The 21,594-nt window shown below is 31.8% G+C and overlaps 2 protein-coding genes across 2 annotated transcripts; one reads left to right on the top strand and one right to left on the bottom strand.

The window, feature by feature from the left end:
• nopchap1 (NOP protein chaperone 1) lies at positions 1–2,383 on the top strand. Its single transcript, XM_073838614.1, has 4 exons — positions 1–129; positions 627–698; positions 1,928–2,061; positions 2,161–2,383. The coding sequence occupies exons 1-4, from the start codon at positions 60–62 to the stop codon at positions 2,362–2,364; spliced, it is 480 nt and encodes a 159-aa protein (XP_073694715.1). The 5' UTR covers positions 1–59; the 3' UTR covers positions 2,365–2,383.
• A 1,758-nt stretch (positions 2,384–4,141) lies between these two features.
• aldh1l2 (aldehyde dehydrogenase 1 family, member L2) lies at positions 4,142–20,795 on the bottom strand. Its single transcript, XM_073838613.1, has 22 exons — positions 20,607–20,795; positions 18,370–18,514; positions 15,998–16,232; positions 14,965–15,130; positions 14,557–14,658; positions 14,358–14,447; positions 13,115–13,249; positions 12,886–13,011; positions 12,706–12,797; positions 11,059–11,326; positions 10,860–10,987; positions 10,512–10,662; positions 10,366–10,436; positions 10,178–10,283; positions 7,369–7,456; positions 7,041–7,134; positions 6,844–6,943; positions 6,659–6,757; positions 6,217–6,382; positions 4,671–4,776; positions 4,361–4,560; positions 4,142–4,271 (listed from the first exon to the last, which is right to left on the bottom strand). The coding sequence occupies exons 1-22, from the start codon at positions 20,652–20,654 to the stop codon at positions 4,216–4,218; spliced, it is 2,772 nt and encodes a 923-aa protein (XP_073694714.1). The 5' UTR covers positions 20,655–20,795; the 3' UTR covers positions 4,142–4,215.
• Between the last annotated feature and the right edge of the window lie 799 nt (positions 20,796–21,594).

Genomic DNA, 21,594 nt, shown 5'->3' with positions numbered 1-21,594 from the left:
CAAACACATGTGTATCAAAGAACTTATGCAGTTGGATTTGTACATGTGAGGAACTAACCATGGCTCAAACACAAAACAGCATCAAGAAAACCTCTTCTAAAGACTTGTTGACCTGTGGCAACGGAAAAGGTGAGACATTCTTTGCAAAAAAAAAAGACTCAATTTCAGGTTTAAAGAGAGAATTAACTAGCAGACACAGAGTTTACAGAGAATCTCGTCTTCTCTTAAAAGATCAATTCAGAAACCTTCTTGTATCGGATCATATGGTGATTCGATGAAGTTATGTAATACGTTTCTGGTTTTATTTATTGGGCAACTCTTTAATTTTCACCTGACTAATTGAAATCTTTAAGAATTAATCTTCCTGCTATAAAGCTGTAATAATGGTCTTGATAAACACTCAAGTGGACTATAATACTTGTTTTTTCATGTTGTGTGGTGGTAATACCATTTAATTTCATCAATAATTAAATATACAACTTAAAATAAAAATAATTTGTTTCTACGTAGACATCTTAAAATGAAACCACATCTCAGATGTGATTTGTTCTTCTTATTTACATCATATCCAAATATATGTATTTTTGGGAACATTTAATCATAAATGAATTTCTAACTGTCTCCAGGAATCCATGAGAAACTTCTGTTGAACTCTAAAAGTGCTTCACTGCAAACAGAAAGGGTTCCCAGAAGCGGTGGTGAGTATTCATGTCATCAGTTGTATTTGTAGGTCATATATGTGACCCTGGTCCACAAAACCAGTCATAACGGTACGTTTTTAATTAAATAAATAAGATTTCCACTGATGTATGGTTTGTTAGGATAGGACATTATTTGGCTGAGATACAACTATTTGAAAATCTGGAATCCGAGGGTGTGAAAAATCTAAATATTGAGAATATCGCCTTTAAAGTTGTCCAAAGAAGTTCTTAGCAATGCATATTACTAATCAAAAGTTACATTTGGATATATTTACGGTAGGAAATGTACAAAATATCTTCATGGAACATGATCTTTACTTAATATCCTAATAATCTTGACCAATACAGTGTATTTTTAGCTATTGCTACAAATATACTCAAGCGACTTACAACTTGTTTTGTGGTCACATATGATGATTATAGTGGTTTATCTTTAATGCATAATTGCTATTTAAGCAATAAGGTACGAGAGGCCGCTTCGCGTCGTGCCTAACAACGCCCTTCAGCCGTGATTTATTCACGATACAGCACAGCCTCAAGTACCTTATTGCTTTTATAAAACGGTTACCACACAATAAAAATATTAATATCAAAAATATATATTAATTTATATATATATATTAGGTTGTACGTTTTCATAAAGTAAAATCATTAACTGCCTTCCGCTGTAAAAAGTAGTCCCTAACTGCTAAAGCTTTGTTCACGTTGCTAAGAATTGAGGAATGGAACTAACCGTTTTATAATAATAGCACACAGAAACACAACACTGTTATTTAATAGACTTTATAAAACGGTTAGTTCCATTCCTCAATTCTGATTGGTCAGCAGCTGTGTCGTATTCATGATACGGCACGGCTATGAACGCTTCACTCAACGGTTTTGTGTATCATTGAACCCCCTTAGCAACGTAAACACAGCTGCAGCAGTTAGGGACTACTTTTTACAGCGGAAGGCAGTTAATGATTTTACTTTATGAAAACGTACAACTTAATATATATAAATTAATATATATTTTTGATTTTAATATTTTTATTGTGTGGTAACCGTTTTATAAAAGCAATAAGGTACTTGAGGCCGTGCTGTATCATGAATAAATCACGGCTGAAGGGGTTCCGCTTCGCGTCGTGCCTAACAATGCCCTTCAGCCGTGATTTATTCATGATACAGCACGGCCTCTCGTACCTTATTGCTTAATTAAATAACAGTGTTGTGTTTCTGTGTGCTAGTCTTAAACAGACTGCAAAGTTTCCTTCCCCAAATCGAACAAGCCAATGATACTTTAAGACAACAGATGGAGGAGGCTCCTGCTGGTTTCTTTGACATTGAGAGTGTGGAGGACGCAGAGAAAGTCATCGAGATGGTACGTCTGCTCTCACCACCAGCTGTAGTTCAACTTAACATGTCTAAATATAACCATATGTCACTTTTTGCATAATAATCGTATCTGTTTAAACCACAGGACGTGGCACTGGTGGAGCTGGAGGATTCAGACAGCAGCGAAGAGGATGATTCATCGCCGTCAACATCATCATCATCATCATCATCGTCATCAACAGAGGAAGACAGCTCAGATGAAGAAGAGCAAACTGTTACCACAAAGACACTCAAACTTCCAGGTGATAGAAAGAGAAAAGCCAACATTCAGGTGATAGAGAAAGAGTGAAAGAACACCTACAAGACGTTAATTCATGAACCGGAGTCCTGTGGATTATTGTGATGATTTAATCAGCTGTTTGGACTCTTAGTCTGACGGCACCCATTCGCTGCAGAGGGATCCACTGGTGAGCGAGAGAGGTAATGCTAAATTTCTCCAAATCTGTTCTGATGAAGAAACAAACTCATCCACATCAGTTCATTTTTGGACAGAGATTAAGTCATTTTCTTTTGTTGTCTCAGTTGAGTATACTTGATATATATATCAAGCTATTCTAATTGTAGCTATTCTAAAAGTTCAATGTTTCAATCAAGAAAAAGACAGTTTTTGCCATTTACATTCTTTATTGTAAAAATGGTTTCCCAACGCTCCTTAAATTTTTTTTTCTAGTTGAAATACTGTTGTGTGTAATGACTGTTTGGCAATATGACACTTCCAGCGAGACTGACAGCTTGTACAGAACCTAAAATACTTACATTAACATCTGCATCTGATAACATTTCATCGGTTGTCAAATGCATGTCATTGCTTCAAGTGTTTATGCATATCCTAAACATCATGATTCTTCAGCGAACATTTGGCAACGGATATTTTCAGTCCCTAACAAGAATGTGTCTGAATACTTCACATTGTGTTGAATTCAAGAGTAAGCTACTATCAAGCATGTCCAATATTTTTGTACAAAATAAATAACTTCCTTTCAAAAAGAATAGTGTTTATATTGTTTCCCTTTCCAATCATCTGTCTGGAATGCACAATTAAATATATAAAATAAGACAAGTTGTCATATCCTCCAATAAAATATATACAGTTATGCTAATAAAAATGAGGGATGTGAAAATGCTATGCGTAATAAATACCCTTGTGATGTGCAAATATGGAAATACAGATTTCATAAAGTGGCAGTGATGCAACATGGCTTTTAAACATATGACTATTATATAAAACTAAAGACTGAATTGCTTAAGAAAACTTAATTCATGAACACCATTTAAAAGTTTGGGGTCAGATTTTTATTATAGAAATTAATACTTTTTTCATCAAGGATGCATTAAATGGATTAAAGTGACATCTATTTCTGGGGTAAGTATTTTTGGGGTTTGCACCAAAAATTAAGCAGAATGACCATTTTCAATCATTTATAATAAGAAATGTACTTGAGCAGCACATCAGCCTATTAGAATGATTTCTGAAGGATCATGTGACACTGAAGACTGCAGTAATGATGCTGAAAATTCAGCTTTGCATCACAGGAGTAAATTGCATTTTAAAATATATTCAACTTTTAAATGTTTCACAATATTACAGTTTTTACTGTATTTTTAATCAAATAAATGCATTCTTGGTGAGCATAAGAGACAAAAAAAAAAGTCTTGCAGACCCCAAACTTTTGAAAAGTTGTGTAAATGAGAAGTTTTATCCTAACCAGTTGTGATATGATGAGCGACAGGACATTTTGTAGGCTACTTGGTTTCAGCATCACAGATAAAGCATCATGCAGCAGCTTCCAGTTCAGTGTAGACAGACAAATTACTTGACCCAAAATGCTCAAGATTATTATACTATTGTGGTTACTTTCTGAAACTGACTCAGTGTTTACTAATTAAAAACAATGCTTGATCTGATTTGTGGCTGATTCTGTGTCCTTAAGTCCACTTGGAGGTCATTTTTTCATTTTTTAAAAACATTGTTAGCCAGTATAGACTGGCAAGTCAGCATTTGTTCCACTCCAGATAAAAGGGTGATTAAAAAACGTAGGCACATCAGTGTAGTCATGGCAGGAAATGCTTTTCCAATCCTATCAAACCTGCTTCAAGCTGCAGTCACGGGCCATACAGTCTTTTCCACCACTGGTTTGATTTAATACTCCACCGTCACAGCTTTAGTCCGCAGGTACTCGTGTAGGGCTTCCTCACCTGTAAACATATCCACATGGTCCTCATGTTCATGAAACTGGTTTTAAGTGATACAGAGTAATGATACATTGTGTTTTGTTCAGTCTTACCAAGATCTTTTCCAAATCCGGACTGTTTGAAGCCTCCAAAGGGAGATGCCACGTCGGTTTTGTTGTAGGTGTTGACGAACACGGTTCCCGCCTCTAGTCTCTCGCTCACGTACATGGCTTTGTTTATGTCACGGGTAAAGACTCCAGAGGCCAGGCCAAACTCTGTGTCATTGGCTCTGCTCAGAACTCCATCTACATCACTGATGAGCATCAAACAATCATATTAGATGCTGTTTTAATGAGCTCCTGGCTAGGATTTAGATCATGTTGCAGGTCAGACTGACACAAAACGTCCTACTTAAAGCCTTACCCATCTTTGAATTTGGATACCACCATCACAGGGCCAAATGATTCCTCTTTGGCGATGAACATGTGGTCCTCTACATTTGTGAAGACTGTGGGCTCCATAAAAAAGCCTGTAAGCATAAATAGGCAGATATTCGAAATGGAATCAGTTAGTGTTAACTAAAAATATTACAAATTTTTTTTGCTAACTGATATAAAAAGTGAAATAAAACCAATATTAGATTAAAAACTGAAACTTGGACAACTTAAAAATAGGCAGATACTACAAATGGAAAAAACAATGTTGGTATTGTCAACTAAAGCTATAAAAAAAATTGGTAATTGAAATGAAGTTTAAATAAAACATTAATCATAATATTAGATGAAAAACCTAAACTTTTTAGAAATCTTTCTAAAAATTAGAAATACTGCCTTGGTAACCAACAGAAAATGAAGTGAAGTACTTAAAATACTAAAACTGAAAAAAAAAAAAAAAATGAAAAACAAAAATATTAGAAATGGTGCCTTGGAAGCTAACTGAAGTACTTAAAATACTAAAACTCAAACTAGAAAAAAAAATAAAACTAATAAAATGACAAAAGCTCATAAAATGACTAAAATTAAAACAAAACAAAAAGTACAAAAAATGACGACAAAATTAAACCAAAAATAAAATATAATATAATATAATTAAGTACAAATTTATAAAAAAACACTAATAAATATGACATCAAATTACTAAAACTTAAACAAATATAAATGACACTTAAAATTAAAAAAACTGAAATGAAAATGAGAAATTGTGCCTTAAAAGGTGAAATAAATAAGTTAAAGTACTAATATTGCTAAAAATGAAACTGAAATAAAAATAAAGCTAAATATAAAAAAATAGAAACGTATTAAATGATGATTAGAAATGCTCATTGGTAACAAACTGAAATAAGTTTAAGCACTTGAAATACTAAAATTAAAACAAAAACTAATAAAAATGACAAAAGCTCATAAAATAACTAAAATTAAAATGAAAAACTTAAACTTGAAAAAATGAAAATAATGATGCCTTGGCAGATAACTGAAAAAAGTTAAAGCGCTAAAAATGACTAAACACTAAACTTGAAATAAAAAATAAAGTTAAATATATAAAAACACTAATAAATATGACAAAAATCACATAAATTACTAAAACTTAAACCTAACAAACATGAACTTGAGAAAAATGAGAAATGGTGCCTTAAAAGCAGACTGAAATAAATAAGTTTAAGTACTAATACTGATAAAACTGAAATAAAAAAAAGCTAAATATACAAAATAGAAATACATATATTAAAACATATATTAAAAATGTCAAAACACATACAATTAATACAACTTAAAATCTAAAATAAAAGCCAATTCAAAATATTAATAAATATTATAATATTATATCAATTTTACTAAAATAACACTGGAAATAATGTATACATAATTACACATGACCAAAATTGCCTTATTTATATTCAAAAACATAAAAAAAAATATATGTTCACAAACCCTTTAAAATCATGGATGTCTGATTAGATTGGAGGCCTCACCTGGTCTGTCCACCTGTCTCCCACCACACACAAGTGTTGCCCCCTCCTTCACACCAATCTCACAGTACTCCACCAGCTTGTCCATGTGAGCCTTGTGGTTCTGAGGTCCGTGATCTGTGGAACGATCCAATGGATCTCCAATCTTCATCTTCTTGATTTCCTCAACCTAAGTCCACAAAACACACCAATATATCATCATCTTGAAGCAGCTTGCACACTTTGATAAACAATCTACATGCATAGACAAAACAAAGGTTCTTTATTGGCATCAATGGTTCCATGAAGAACCTTGAACATCCATGGAACCTTTCAAATGCAGAAAAGGTTCTTTATTTGGAAAAAGGTTCTTTAGATTTTTAAAATGTTCTTCAAAATGGTTCTTTTAGAGAACTGTTCACTGAGAGGTTCTTTTGTGAACCAAAAACTACGAGGGAAGACGTACCACTCTGCTGATGTACTCGTCATGAATGGACTCTTCAACAAACAGCCGGCCTGCAGCGATACAGTTTTCTCCCTTGTTGAAGTAAACAGAGCTCATGCCCTGCAACATACAGACAAACACACAGTAAGATCAAGAGGAAGATAATCTTGCATCTGTATCTTCTGGCAGTAGTTGTCTTCTCTCACCATTCTCACGGCTTTGTCCATGTCGCAGTCACTGAAAATGATGAGGGGAGATTTACCACCCAGCTCCAGAGAAACCTTCTTCAAGTTACTGACTGCACAACTGCAACAGAAACAACAGAAATGGCATATTTGAGTACTATTCACAGAGGAAATGATTCAACTGTTGATTCTAATGAAATTACATGAATGGGACTCACCTTTTCATGATCTGTTTGCCGATTGGAGTAGAGCCTGTGAAACCCAGCTTACGGATGTCAGGGTGATCGGACATCCTCTGCCCGACCAGACCACCTGAGAGAAAGAGATGACCGAAATGTCAGTCATCATAAGGAGTAAGGAAATGTTTATAAATAAAGAAAAAGTATTGTTATGTGCTTAAACAAACAGACAAGCTGCACATTTCTGCTTTTGAACCTTCTGGAATGTCTTGTTTATTAGTTTTTTATTGTGAGTGCATTACTGTAAATAAGATGTATTTGTTTATACATCCCGAAAACGAGCCGAATCTGCTGATGAAACTGATACCTGATCCTGGAACAATGTTGATGACTCCTTTGGGAATGCCAGCTTTGACTGTCAACTCAGCAAACTTCAGTGCAGTAAGTGGGGTTACCTGGAAAAATCGAGATATTTATGTCTAGTTTATATTCAGTCGTTTGTGTTTTTTTGGAAAATAAATAAATCATATTTTGTTTGTTATTTCTATATTGTATATTTTTATTTTATATCATTCAGCTGCTATTTATTTAATAGTATTTGTACTATGTATTAAAATAAAGTATATGTATTAATTTGTGTTATATCTAATATTAAATATATACAAATATAAACATACAATTAGCAAATTTAACTGTGTATTTTTTAGTTTTTTTGTATTTTTATAAATTAATAGTATTTTTACTTTAATTACTAAAAGAATATATATTAAATTATATAATAAAATATACATTGATATAAATGTAGAAAACTATAAATATAAACTCATAAAAAATATATCAAAATAATTGAGAATAAATTATATATTTTTGTATATTGTATAATTTTTATCATTGAAATCTTATTAATTTATTTAATAGTATTTTACTTTATTAAAATACAGTATACATATTCATTTATATCATAAAATATATATTTATTGATATAAAATATATAAATATAAACTCAAATTTCAGTGCAGTTAGTGGGAGAATATATGATAATAATATCAAAATAACTGAGAACTTAGTTCAATTTATATACAGAAGTTTGTGTTTTCGTGTCATATTTTGTATATTTTTTATATATTGTATTTTTATTTATTTACATTTTTATAACTCATTTTGTTATTAATTTACGCAATAGTATTTTTACTTTATTTAAAATATAGTAGTAGGAGAATATAGAGAGAATATCAAAAGTATTGAGAATATAATCTAGTTTGTATCCAAAAAATTTATTTCCCAAAAATAAATAAATCTGATTTTTTTGTATATTAAATTAAATATATTATAACTTATAAATTATAATATGTACATTTACTTATAATTCAATTGTTATGAATTTATGTAATAGCATTTTTACTTTGTTAAAATATAGTAGTGAGAGAATTAAGAACATAGTCTAATTTGTTTTGGGGTTTTTTTTTTCATTTTTTTAATAATATTTTTATTTTTTGTTGTATAGTATATATTTATTAAATTAATGATTCATACTAATGTTAATTAAATATATATATATATATACAGTTGCAATCAAAATTATTCAACCCCCTTGACCTGCAAGACATTTTGCTGCAGAGAACAACATTTTGTAAAAACAATTCAACAAAGGCATCAGTAAACTATTAAAGAAAGTTTATTAATACACATTTGAGTAATTCTGAGAACAGAAAAAAAATCGAATTGGCTCTAAACATTCATGTTCAAAATTATTCAACCCTCAAAAGTTAAATGTGATGTAAAATCTTTTATTCTTTAAAACCACTAATAAACACTGCCTGGAAGTGCTTAGATGCTTCTGTCACATTTCTGCTGCAATATTGGCCCATTCCTCACCTGAAAAAGCTTTGAGATCACTGATAATCTTTGGTTTCCACTTTGCCACTGCTTTCTTCAAATTCAACCAAGTATTTTCTATGAGAATTAAATCTGGAGAGTGAACAGGCCACTCAAGAGCATTCTATGACGGACCTCTGAACCAAGCATAAGTAGATTTGGATGTATACTTTAGGATGATTGTCCTGCAGTAAAATTCCATTGATCATTAGCTTCAGGCATTGCACAAAAAGCATCACAATTTTTGCTAAAATGATATCCTTTGTATAGTCATGTTTTCCACTTCCTGCTACAGTAAAACAACCCCATAACAGGACTGGCCCACCTCCATGTTTGATGATGGAGATGGTGTTCTTCTGCTTATAAGCTTTGTCTTTTTTGCACCAGACGTACCTCTGATCCATACACCCATAAAGTTTCAGTTTGGTCACATCACTCCATAAATCATTCTTCCAGAACTCCACAGGTCTAACTAAATTAATTTTAGCATGTTCAAGTCAGCCTTTTTGTTGTCCTTGGTCAAGAGTGTTATTCAGCAAGATTCCTCAACATGAAGACCATACTTGTCTAGTGTTCCTCTTGTACATGGCATTGAAATGTTTTTCCTCCTTTTGTCTGGTCATCTTGCAAGTCTTTTTCTGTACATTGCAAGTTTTTCTCAGTTGATCTGATCAAACATTTTATGATATAGTGCTTTTTTGTTCAACAGCCTCAAAGGTTTTCTGGTTCAACACACTTTAATCTAAGGAATACGGCTGCCAGCTGTGTCTCTAGGAACTTGTAATGTCTTAGAAATCTTCATGTAGTTTTAGACTTTCTAATATAGCAAACTATTTCTTCTCTATTGATTTTGCGTGAGCTCTGTTGACTTTAGCATATTTGCTACTCATCTTCAGCACATGCATGGGCTAAGAGTATACTATGTGTAACACCCCAAGCTAATTCCATTTTTAATACGTTTGTAAAGGCTTAATTATGTTGTAAGACAATTTTGTTTCTGACCATAAAAATAAAAATGTCTTAAAACAGCAATGTTGAATAAGGGTTGAATAATTCTGACATAGCTGTGTTATTAAAAAATCCTATAACTCAAAAACATTACATTATATATTGACATTATCACTTTTTAATATGCCAGAAAACTGTTGTAGATGCAATTTAGTCCTGGATCTTCAGAAAGAGCAAAAATCATTTGTAAAGTACTGCAGTCTGTCGGGGGGGGGGGGGGGGGGGTTGAATAATTTTGATTGCAACTGTATATATATAACTAATAATATTTTTTTGTACTCTGTGTGTTTTACCTGAGCAGGTTTCAAGACGAGTGTGTTTCCCGCTGCCAGACAGGCTGCGCTCTTCCATGCCAACATCATAAGTGGGTAATTCCAAGGAATCACTATGGCACACACACTGAGACACAAACAAACACCATCTTACATAATTGTCCTAATCAAACTTGCATGCACTCACACACACATTGCCGATCGCTCACCCCAGAGGCTCTTTCTTTGTAAAGGTGAGGTTGCGATTGGGTCTAGCCTGATTGATAGGTATCGTTGAGCCCTGTGAGAAACATCAGACGTGTCAGCAACAGGACATTATAAAATAAAAACCTGAGCAGTGAACACAAAGACACACCTGGATCTTGTCACACCAGCCAGCAAAGTATCTGAACGTCTGAATGGACATGCCAACGTGTGTTTTCAAAGCCAGAGTATAAACTGCACCAGAGTCAATCGTTTCAATAGTTGCCAACTCCTCCTGGTGTTCCTCCATCAGGTCAGCCAACCTACACACAAAACAGATCAAAAAGTTCCTCATTTGCTGCAAATAAAGCAAACAGAAAGTTCTCTGAGAAATCAATTCTTGGTTAAATGATCGCACTTGTATTGCTATTTGTTTTGAAATGAGTTTGACTTTTCACATCTAAGTAAATATTAGTTGAGTGGCTCAATAAAGTCAACAAAACTCTCGGACACATCTTACCGGTAGAGCAGCCTTCCACGGTCACGAGGGTTCATCTTACCCCAAGGTCCGTTGTCAAAGGCCTCTTTGGCTGCACTAACTGCTCTATCCACATCCGCCACGGATGCGTATGATACCTTACAGATCACCTGAAAGACAACACTACTATAAGCATGCTATACGTGAGTTTCTGAGTGTGTTTGAGATGAGTTGAACGTACTGAGCCGTCTGTAGGGTTCACAGTGTTGTATGTCTTTCCATCTTCGGCATCTTCAAATTTGCCGTTGATGAAACACTGAAATGGCATTTTCACTGTCATGTTATTAACGTCTTTTGTCGCGTAGTCAATGACTAGTTCCTCCTCCTGGTCTTCTCCACGCAGGCGGCGGACGAACATCTGGATGAAGCTCTGGAAGGTGGTGGCCATGTAGACGTCCTCATTCTGAAGCTGAACTCCTTCGCATTTCTGCTTCACCTCCTCCACCAATCTGAACCAAACAATCACAATAAGACATAAACCACTTATAATGTTCATAAAGGTCTCATTCTTCAGAAAATATCTGTAATTTAGTTCTGTATGACTATTTTCAGCCCCTCTACAATTAAACAATCTGTTGCTAAGACTTTAATATGTAAATTACCTCTGTTATGATTAGCTAACCTGTTTAATACTAAATACTGAAACAACATTGATATATGTGGTAAATCATGTTAATGTTATCATGGTTGTGACGTCAATATCATTATGTTTTTGCCTCTTATTTTTAGTGTAATTATTGTTAACTAAAATTACAATTTTTACAAAAATATTAAAAGTCAGTAATTGAAATAGAGCTGAAATAAAATATAAATATAAGATGAAAAAGTAAACTACAAAGATTTAAAAATGTTGCAAGGGAAGTATTCAAAATTGAGCTTAAATACTAAAAATACGGCAAGAGAAAAGATGAAAGATAAAATAAATAAATAAAAAGAAATAGAAAGAAATAAAAGATTAAAATAAATACATAAATAAAACACAAAATAAAATAAACAAATATAAATATTTTTTAAAACAATCAAAATTACTTCAACGGACTAAAATTAAAAAATAAAATAAACAGAAATAGAAATAAATAGAATATTAAAATAAATACATGAATAATAATAAAATAAATAAATAAAAATATTTTTAAAAACACTACTAATAATACAACTTAAACTAAAATTGAATCTAAAATACAAAAATAGATAAATACAAAATAAAATAAATAAACATAAATATAATTAAATAAAAGATTTAAATGAATACATAAATCAAATAAATAAATAAATAGAAATATTTTTAAAAACATTACAAAAAATACAACATAGACTAAAATTAAAAAATAAAATAAGCAGAAATAGAAATAAATAAAAGTTGAAAATGAATACATAAATAAAAATACATACTTTTAAAAACATTACAAAAAATACTACATCTAGACTAAAATTAAAAACATAAAATAAATAAAAGGTAAAAAAATAAGATACATAACAAATAAAATAAATAAACAAAAACATAAATAAATAAAAGATTAAAATGAATACATAGAAATAAAATCAAGCAGAAATAGAAATAAATAAAAGATAACAATAAGGTAAAAAAAATAACACAAAATAACACAAAATAAATAATAACACAATTAAACAGATTAAACAATAAGTATAATAAATAAAATATTAAAATAAAATAACTAAATAAATAGTAATATTTTTAAAAACATTAATAAAAAATACTAAAACTGACTAAAATCCGATTGGAAATAAAAAACAAAAGCTCATATAAAACATTAATAAATAATATATTAGTATATAAATAAATACGATAAATAAATAAATTACCCACCTGACTACATCCATAGAAGCAGCTCCAGACTTAAAGAAATCGGTTGAGTCATCAATAGCTGGAACATTACTCAGAATACCTTTCCAGATCGCCTAGACAAGTATGAATCAACAGACAAATGACACAATTGCTCAAATATATACGAAAATGCATTTGTAAGGCACATAAACATACACATACCCTGATCTCTTCCGCCATTTTCTTCTCATCATCTGTGAGATCCAAACTGGCAGCCTCGTCTGACGAGAAGTATTTGGATGCAGGAATCATCTTTCCATCCTCAAACTGCAGGTTCTTCACTTGGAGCTACAGAATGATTGTATATTAAAGCAGTTAGTACTCTTTATTACGAATTTGTAGCACAGACTTCATGCCTAAAAGCTAAGTAAATAAAAGATCAGAAGCTAACCGCTTTTCCATCAGAACCGAACAGAATAAGCCCAGATTTGGCAATGAGTCCAGGCTGAGATGCCCCTTCCACCTCGACTGGCTGTCCTGCGGGCACCGACCCGCTCAGCATCGATGAGCTGTACAGCGTTACCGGCTACACAACAAAACACACACACACACACACACATTACTATCCAGTAAAACATCATCTGCGTAACATCTTATAGCAGGACCATCAGAATAAAGGCAGTTTTTGATACCAATTATGTGACCCTGGACCACAAAACCACTCATAAGTAGCACAGGTATATTTGTAGCAATAACTAACAATACAGTGTATGGGTCAAGTTTATCAATTTTTCTTTTATGCCAAAAATCATTAGGATATTAAGATCATGTTACATGAACATATTTTGTAAATTTCCTACCGTAAATATATCAAAACTTAATTTTTGATTAGTAATATGGATTGCTAAGAACTTATTTTCTCAATATTTCGTTGTTGTTGTTTTTTTGCCCCCTCTGATTCCAGATTCTCAAATAGTTGCATCTCAGACAAATATTGCCCTATCCTAACAAACCATACATTAATGGAAAGCTTATTTATTTATCTTTCAGGAAACCCTTATGACTGGTTTTATTTTTTATTTGCATTTGAATTTTATTCTGTTTTAGTATTTTTTTTATTAATGCTTATTAACATTAACATATAATGTTATTATTTATTTAAATATCTGTTTAATTGTGTTAGTATTTATTTATTTATTTATTTTGTTTTATTGTTTTTCCTTATTGTTATCTTTTATTTATTTCTATTTCTGCTTATTTATTTGTATTATTTTAGTCTAAGTTGTAGTATTTTTAGTAATGTTTTCAAAAATACTTCTATTTATTAATTTTATTTTTATTTATGTATTCATTTTACTCTTTTATTTATTTAGCTTTTTTTTACCTTTTATTTATTTCTGTATCTATTTATTTTATTTTTTAATTTTAGACTAAGTTAGTATTTTTTGTAATGTTTTAAAAAAAATATTTATATATATTTTTTTTTTCTTTAACATTTTAATCTTTTATTTATTTCTATTTCTGTTTTTTTATTTGATTTTGTATTTATTTATCTTTTTTTGTATTTTATTTGTTTCTATTTCTGTTTATTTATTTTAATTTTGATTCCCATTTGAAGTGTCTTGTTGTTATAGTTCTCTTAATGGCCCCATTTTGATCAAGATTCAAACGTACTATGTGATTAGAAAACGCACCTTTCCATCAATGACAACCCAGGCACCTGGAACTTTATCATGACCACGGATCCAGTTATGGATAGCCTCTGCCGGCTGAGCCATATTCACCTGGAGAAATAAAGGGAGGGAATAACTGATAAAATAATGTTCACTTCCTAGACCATCTTTGCCCTAAGATTAATTTGGACTGAATTATATAATTGTCTTTCTGTCTCACCTTCGCATTCGATTTCTTTTGGATTCCCTCATAGCTGGCTCCTTCTTCAGACTGAGGGATCTTGGGAGCTTTGCCATCTGCAATGAGTTGTACTGCTTCTACCTGTTTGAACACAATTTGTAAGTCAACCCAGATTCATGAACCTCACGGGAGCCAAAATCTAACATTAACACTCTTAAACACCTCCAAAGGGGTGTTTTTGCCATAGAAGAACCATTTTTGGTTCCCCAAAGAACCTTTCAGCTAACATTAAAAGAACATTTAACAAATCTAAAGAAGCTTTTTTCACTATAAAGAACTTTTTCTGCATTTGAAAGGTTCCATTGATGTTCAATACTAATAAAGAACCTTTATTCTACCAGTGTATTTTGCATAAAAAGTCATTTTAAAATATTTTTCAATAGTTACCATGGCCTTGATGCCCTCCGGAAACAGAAAGCGGTTATAAAGTGTGTCTACTGTATCGTTGGGCTCTACAGGACATTCCTTCTGCAGCAGGATGGGGCCGGTGTCCAAACCATCATCCGCCCAGAATATACTAAATCCTGCTTTCTTATCACCCTCGATTAGCGTCCTGCACACATATATTTAAATACATTTAACTTAAAGGAACAGTTCATTGAAAAATGAACATTTGCTGAAAATCTACTCATCCTCGGATCTAAGATGTAGATGAGTTTGTTTCTTCATCAGAACAGATTTGGAGAAATTAAAGATCACATCACTTGCTCACCACTTGCATCCGCTAAAGTAAATAGGTGCCGTCAGAACGAGAGTTCAAACAGCTGATAAAAACATCGCAATAATCCAAACAACTCCAGTCTAATTAATCTTTTGTGAAGTGAAAAGCTGTGTGTTTCTAAGAAACAAATCCATCATTAAGACGCTTTCATTTAAAAACTACGTTTTTGGCCAAAGAATCAAACCTTCACATCAAAATCCACCAATTTAAAACAGTTTGGACAGTTTTCACTTGTAAACGATGCTTGACCTGTGCATATTTCTCTCCTGATTCAGAAAAGATAGCAGTATTATGGATAGAGGGCTTTAGTGGTATTTTAGTCTGAAGTTAAACTTTTTGTTTCACAAGATGTTAAATGCTGAATTGGAGTCGTGTGGATTACTCGTGGATTATTGTGACGTTTTTATCATCTTAAACTTTCATTCTGACGGCACCCATTTACTACAGAGGACCTATTGGTGATTAAATGATGCACTGCAAAATTTCTCAAAATATGTTGAAGAAACAAACTCATCTATCTTGGATGGCCTGAGGGTGAGTAAATCTTCAACAAACATTTATTTTAGGAGTTTATTTGCAAAAAAAGACTTTTAAACATTTTTTAATAACCCAACTGCAGTTTGATTGAGATTAAGTGGAATGCAAAATAAAAATTTTTTGCAAATGAACCCTTACATTTACATTTTAATAACATCTCACCAGTTAATGGCGGAGGCTCCTCTGTGTTTAGGCAGGATGGAGGGGTGGTAAATGATGGAGCCGTGTTTGGGTAAGTCGATTACATTCATGGGGATGAACTGGGAGCAGAAGGGCATGACGTTCAGCTCAGCGCCCACCGCTTTATACGCCTCCACCACCTCTGGAATGGGCTTACCCTTCACCCGCCACCGTGGGAACTTAAACACCGGCGTCCCGTCTTTTTCTGCCACCACCGCTGAAGGTCAGAGAGAGATTGATTCTGAGAAGTTACATAAGGTTGCACCTGGCATATTCAGACTTTATTGAACTTCAGTAAACCAAAATCAAATCAATATCATGCATACTTAAGTAACTGACCTTGTCCTTCATATCTGAATCTATAAATGTATCAGTCATAAACTGTTAGCGTAGGCCGAGTACTAACACTGTAAAAACATCAAAAGACTCAGTTATAGCCTTGAGCGCTGTTCAGCACATTGTGTAATCATGACTTGAATCGAAAAGTAACAACTTATAGTGGTTTTGAACTCCAGTTCAAGTAGTTCTACAGTTCAACCAGAATGAAAAGCAGATGTAAATAGGAATTGAGTTTATTATGTTCCCTGGTTTCATCCACTTAAAGGGATATTTTACCCAAAAATTGAAAAAATCTGTATTTTTTCCATACTATTGATGGCTAACGTCAACTGTTTCGTTATTAACATTCTTCAAATATTTTACAGAAGAAAGTAACTCAAACATGTTTGGAACAATTTGAGAGTAAGTAAGTGATGAATTTGCATTTTTGGTTGAACTATTCTTTTTAAATACTATGCATGTGATTTTCTATTTTATTTTATTGAATTTAGAATAATCCAGCAACTCTAAACAATTTTCTAAAAACAAACAGACTAGACATTTGGAGACTCCTACAATATGTTATATACTACAGAACATTATATATAGTAACTATATTTTCGAACTATGAAGATATTATCACTCAATATGTCATTGCATGTTGATAAAGTGCAATTTTTTTTTCTAAATATAAAAATAAATGTGTGTGTGTGTGTGTGTGTGTGTATATATACATATATAAACCAAATAACAATGTTATAATTACAGTTTTATAATTATAAATTATGCATTAATAATTTTATTGTAATCAAGACGTATGTGCATATATACAAATATATTTATTTGCACATATCAATATGCATGTATTTTTTATGCATGCAATTTCATTTTTATTTTCATTATTAAATATTAGTATATTATCCCTCAATGTATCATTGCATGTTGCTAGTGCAAACAAATGTATAAATGTGTGTGTGTGTGTGTGTGTGTGTGTGTATATATATATATATATATATAACAAATACAATAACTTCTAATAAAATTTTATAATTATACTTTAATTATAATGCATATAATAATTTTATTGTAGGAAAACTACATATGTGTGTGTTTATATTATTTTTCTTTTTGCACTTATCAATATGCATGCAATTTATAATTCATTTTTAAAATTGTATGATTTAAAGCTTTAAATTGCATTTTTAATCATTTTAATTTTATTATCAATTTTATTGTAATAAAAAGGTATGTGCATATTGCACTTTTTATGTATGCAAATTCATTTTTTATTTTCATTATTAAATATTATATTATCACTCAATGTCATTGCATGCTGCTAAAGTTGCAAGAAAATAAAATGTTAAAATCAATGTTTGTGTGTGTATTAATATGGATGCAATTTATAATAAAATTGTATTGTATTTTATATTTTATAATTTAAAGCTTTAAATTAATTTGAATTAATTTGAATAATATTAATTTTACTTTTTAAAAAAACATTTTTCGGCACTCGAAAATTGGGCAATGGCATGCTGAATTCATACAAACTCTTATAAGAATGATCATGCCTCCTCTCATACATCTCACATACATTGCAAATGATCCATGTACGTGAATCACTAGGGGACTTCTCACCTTACATGGCTTCACACTGGTTTCCCCAAAACAATGTGGTCATTATACGGGATGAACTTCTCCTTCCCTAACCAAAACTGCCCCTGCGCCTCATGCCAAAATAAACACTCACTCAAAGTTGAGCTGTGAACTATGTGCTGCTAAGGAATGCCGCGTTGTGACTAAAATAGGACGACCCCACTTCCTGTAAGACTTCATTACAGCAATGACAGCCTTAATGTTATCCACAAACCTGATAAATTTAATTAGAGAAGTTCAAAAGAAGGGGAGCTTTCTCATTTTCCTGTTCTCCCTCTTCCTCTTCCACTTCTGTGACACTTCCCAGCCCCCATGACACCACTACAGTAACAAAAAACGGTCAACGCTCTGCTCTATCCCACCCCCACCCATCTGACACTCACCCAGGGGGTCCGCCTTGCCATCCTTATCAGGAACTGTGAAAACACCCACCACTTTATGGCCCTGCTTGCGGAGGTTTGTGTACACTTCCTGACCAAACAAGCTCTGGCCAATCAGGGCTAGCTTCAGCTTATTTTGGTAGTAAGCCTGTGAGAAACAGAAGTATAATGTTAAAACATTTAAAATGAGCTAAGACAAAACTATATGGTTTAGTGTAAAGTGTTATCAACATTAAAATATAAAAGATAGTCAGTTTTTAAGTCCAATTATATAATAAAGGCCCTTTGTTCTCTGAAACCAACCATTGCTCTGATCTTATTTACCAGCTGATCAGTGTTCAGTGTATTATGACAACAACAAATTGCAAAGTCAAAGATGATAAAAAAGTAGCACATATGGTTTTAAAATATAAATAACACATATAATTACTTTTTTGTAATTCATAAATATTAAAATAAATAAGAAATTCAATAAATATATTTAAGAAATTCAGCTGTTTTTCTTTTCTTTTTCTGTTTTTTGTTTTACAATCTTTCAAAATAAATATATTTAAATAAATAAATCAAAATAAACATATTTTATTATTTTTTATTATTGTTTTAAAAAAATTAATTAATTAATGCCAAGCTACTATTACCACTAAGATTTTTAACCCTTTAATGATACCTTTTCTCTCGTTTTTTTTTTTTACAATCTTTCAGATGACTTTTAATTTAGATAATTATAAAAAATGAGGACAAATGGTTTTAAAATATAAATAATATTTTACTACTACTACTATAATTAGTAGTTGTAATAGTTTATTTTTATTATTATTGTTTGAATAAATAAAATATTATGCCAAACTATTTATACCAAGAATTTTATTTTAATTGTATATGTATATATATGTATATATACACACACACACACACACACACACACACACACACACACACACACACACACACACACACACACACACACACACACACACACATACACACACAAATAGAACTTATAATAAAATGTTATTATTATTATTACTATCATTATACTTACTAACAATAATTACATACAATATAATATATATATATATATATATATATAATTACAATAACAATAATTACATATAATTATATTATAATATTACAATATATTATTAATATAAATAATATAATTAAATATCATTCTTATTACAAATTATTATGCATTATTAATTTTATTGTAACAAAAATATATGTGCATATGTGTGTGTGTGTGTGTGTGTGTGTGTGTGTATGTGTATTATAATTAGTAGTTTATTATTGTTTGAATAAATAAAATAGTATTTATACCAAGAATTTTTGCCTACTATTTACGTATATATTTATTAAACAATATTACATATGCATTTAATTCAGAAATCGTCAACATCTGCATAAACTGCCCTTTTAACTGCTAAATAACTTTACAGATTTGGACAGAAATGAGCACAACATTAATTAATTTCATTTCATTATATTTCATTCTATTTTGTATTGTTATTATTATGTGCTTTTCTTATTTAAACATCTAGTTTTGATCCTTGTTTTGTGTATACATACAGTATGATGCTTTGGCAATGTTGTATGCAAAACAATCATGCCAATAAGTACTTTAAAACTGAAACTTCAACTGAGCTTCACAATAGGGATAAAATTAAAGAGCTGCAAGCATTGCTTACACTGCAAACATGCAGTGAAGTTTCTTGTGGATTGTCATAGAGGAAGATCATGCATGCAAAATGTTTATCTATCGGTGCACATATGATTTGAAGTTATAGTTTGTGTTCTAGTAATAGTGACATTAGTAACATGATCTGCCTTCATATTGTCGCCCCCCTGCTGATGCAACTCTCCACGGATCTGTCCAGTGGAACTAATCCGACGAAGCAACGTGGCAAACACTAAATCCCAAACCGGTTTAAATGTATAAAATCTTATATCTAATTAACATGCATATAGTGTGCACATGTAACGTTACTGAATTAATGCATAAGTGTTACACCTACAGCATTGCATTAAGACACTGGGTTATATCAGCTGACAGCAAGCTTGCAAGAACTATACATGGGTAAACCCTATATTATAATGCTATTTTAGAGTTCCCCAACATTTATAAACTTATTTTAAGATCTACGCATGTATCAACTATCAATACAGCACATTTTCACATATGCATTCATTCATTCATTCATATCAATGGCCAAATCAACAATGCAGAAGATGCGGTTACTCACAGAGCTCGAGGAGAATTTCCTTATGACCGTGTTCGCCGTCCACAGCATGGTGAAAATATTGTAAACACTTCAAAAAAGGTTACGTTTAAAGTCCGGGGTGGTGGGCTGGGAGCATGCGGTACTGTAAACTCACACCTGCGGTTCGCTGACTGACTGTATGTGGTCAGTGTAGCAGCGGAACCAGACTGAACCGACGCGCACTGACACTAGGCGAGTCAGTACGTGCGCGCTCCCTGGACATACGTCACGGACTATTTAGACAGATGCGCGTAACCGTATGAGCGTAACCCCTATGTAACAACAGCAGTTATTACTTATTAATAAATAGGGTTAATATTAATAATAACATACAAGGTATCTGAAGAGTTTTTAAAGGTAAATGCAAGACTCTTTACAAGAAATAAACCAAAGTTAATATGTTCTTTAATGCAAATGTCTATAGGGAGCACACAATGAGTTGAATTAGCAGCACTTAAAAGTTTGAAAGTAGCCTACAGCTTTCAACCAATCTCTATTAGATTTTAAGTCATTTTACAATTTATTTTAAATCTTATATCAACATACTTTTACCCAAGAAGCAAAAAAGTCGTTCTGTGTTTGAAATTATTAAAATGAAGTGAGTTTGATTATAACAAGAACAAATGGGCTCAAAACACCAACTTAACTGGAGGTTTTTACACCCCTTTGACAGATATTTGTTCTTGTTTTAATCATAAACCCACTTAATTTTGTTCACTCTCTCAGAAAACAAGACTTCATTTTACATCTCATGTAAATGTATCTTGATTTATGGATGTCATTCATATATGTGACCCTGGAACGCAAAACAAGAAGAAATTGAGATGAAGCTGAATAAATAAGCTTTTCATTGATGTATTTGGCCGAGTATTTGAAAATCTGGAATCTGAGGATGCAAGAAAAATCAAAAATAAGAAAATCGTCTTTAAAGTTAGTCCAAAATTAGTTCTTAGCAATGCATAATACTAAC

The sequence above is a fragment of the Garra rufa genome, chromosome 4 (genome assembly GCF_049309525.1).
Source record: "Garra rufa chromosome 4, GarRuf1.0, whole genome shotgun sequence".
NCBI classification, from domain to species: domain Eukaryota; kingdom Metazoa; phylum Chordata; class Actinopteri; order Cypriniformes; family Cyprinidae; genus Garra; species Garra rufa.
This window is presented reverse-complemented; position numbering and strand designations above follow the sequence as displayed.

Coding starts and splice junctions, on each gene's coding strand:
- nopchap1 (XM_073838614.1), top strand. CDS start 60: ATGGCTCAAACACAAAACAGCATCAAGAAAACCTCTTCTAAAGACTTG. Junction 130..626: donor GACCTGTGGCAACGGAAAAG/GTGAGACATTCT, acceptor AACTGTCTCCAG/GAATCCATGAGAAACTTCTG. Junction 699..1,927: donor AAGGGTTCCCAGAAGCGGTG/GTGAGTATTCAT, acceptor TCTGTGTGCTAG/TCTTAAACAGACTGCAAAGT.
- aldh1l2 (XM_073838613.1), bottom strand. CDS start 20,654: ATGCTGTGGACGGCGAACACGGTCATAAGGAAATTCTCCTCGAGCTCT. Junction 7,457..10,177: donor TCGTCTTGAAACCTGCTCAG/GTAAAACACACA, acceptor CGATTTTTCCAG/GTAACCCCACTTACTGCACT. Junction 6,758..6,843: donor TGGACAAAGCCGTGAGAATG/GTGAGAGAAGAC, acceptor TGTATGTTGCAG/GGCATGAGCTCTGTTTACTT.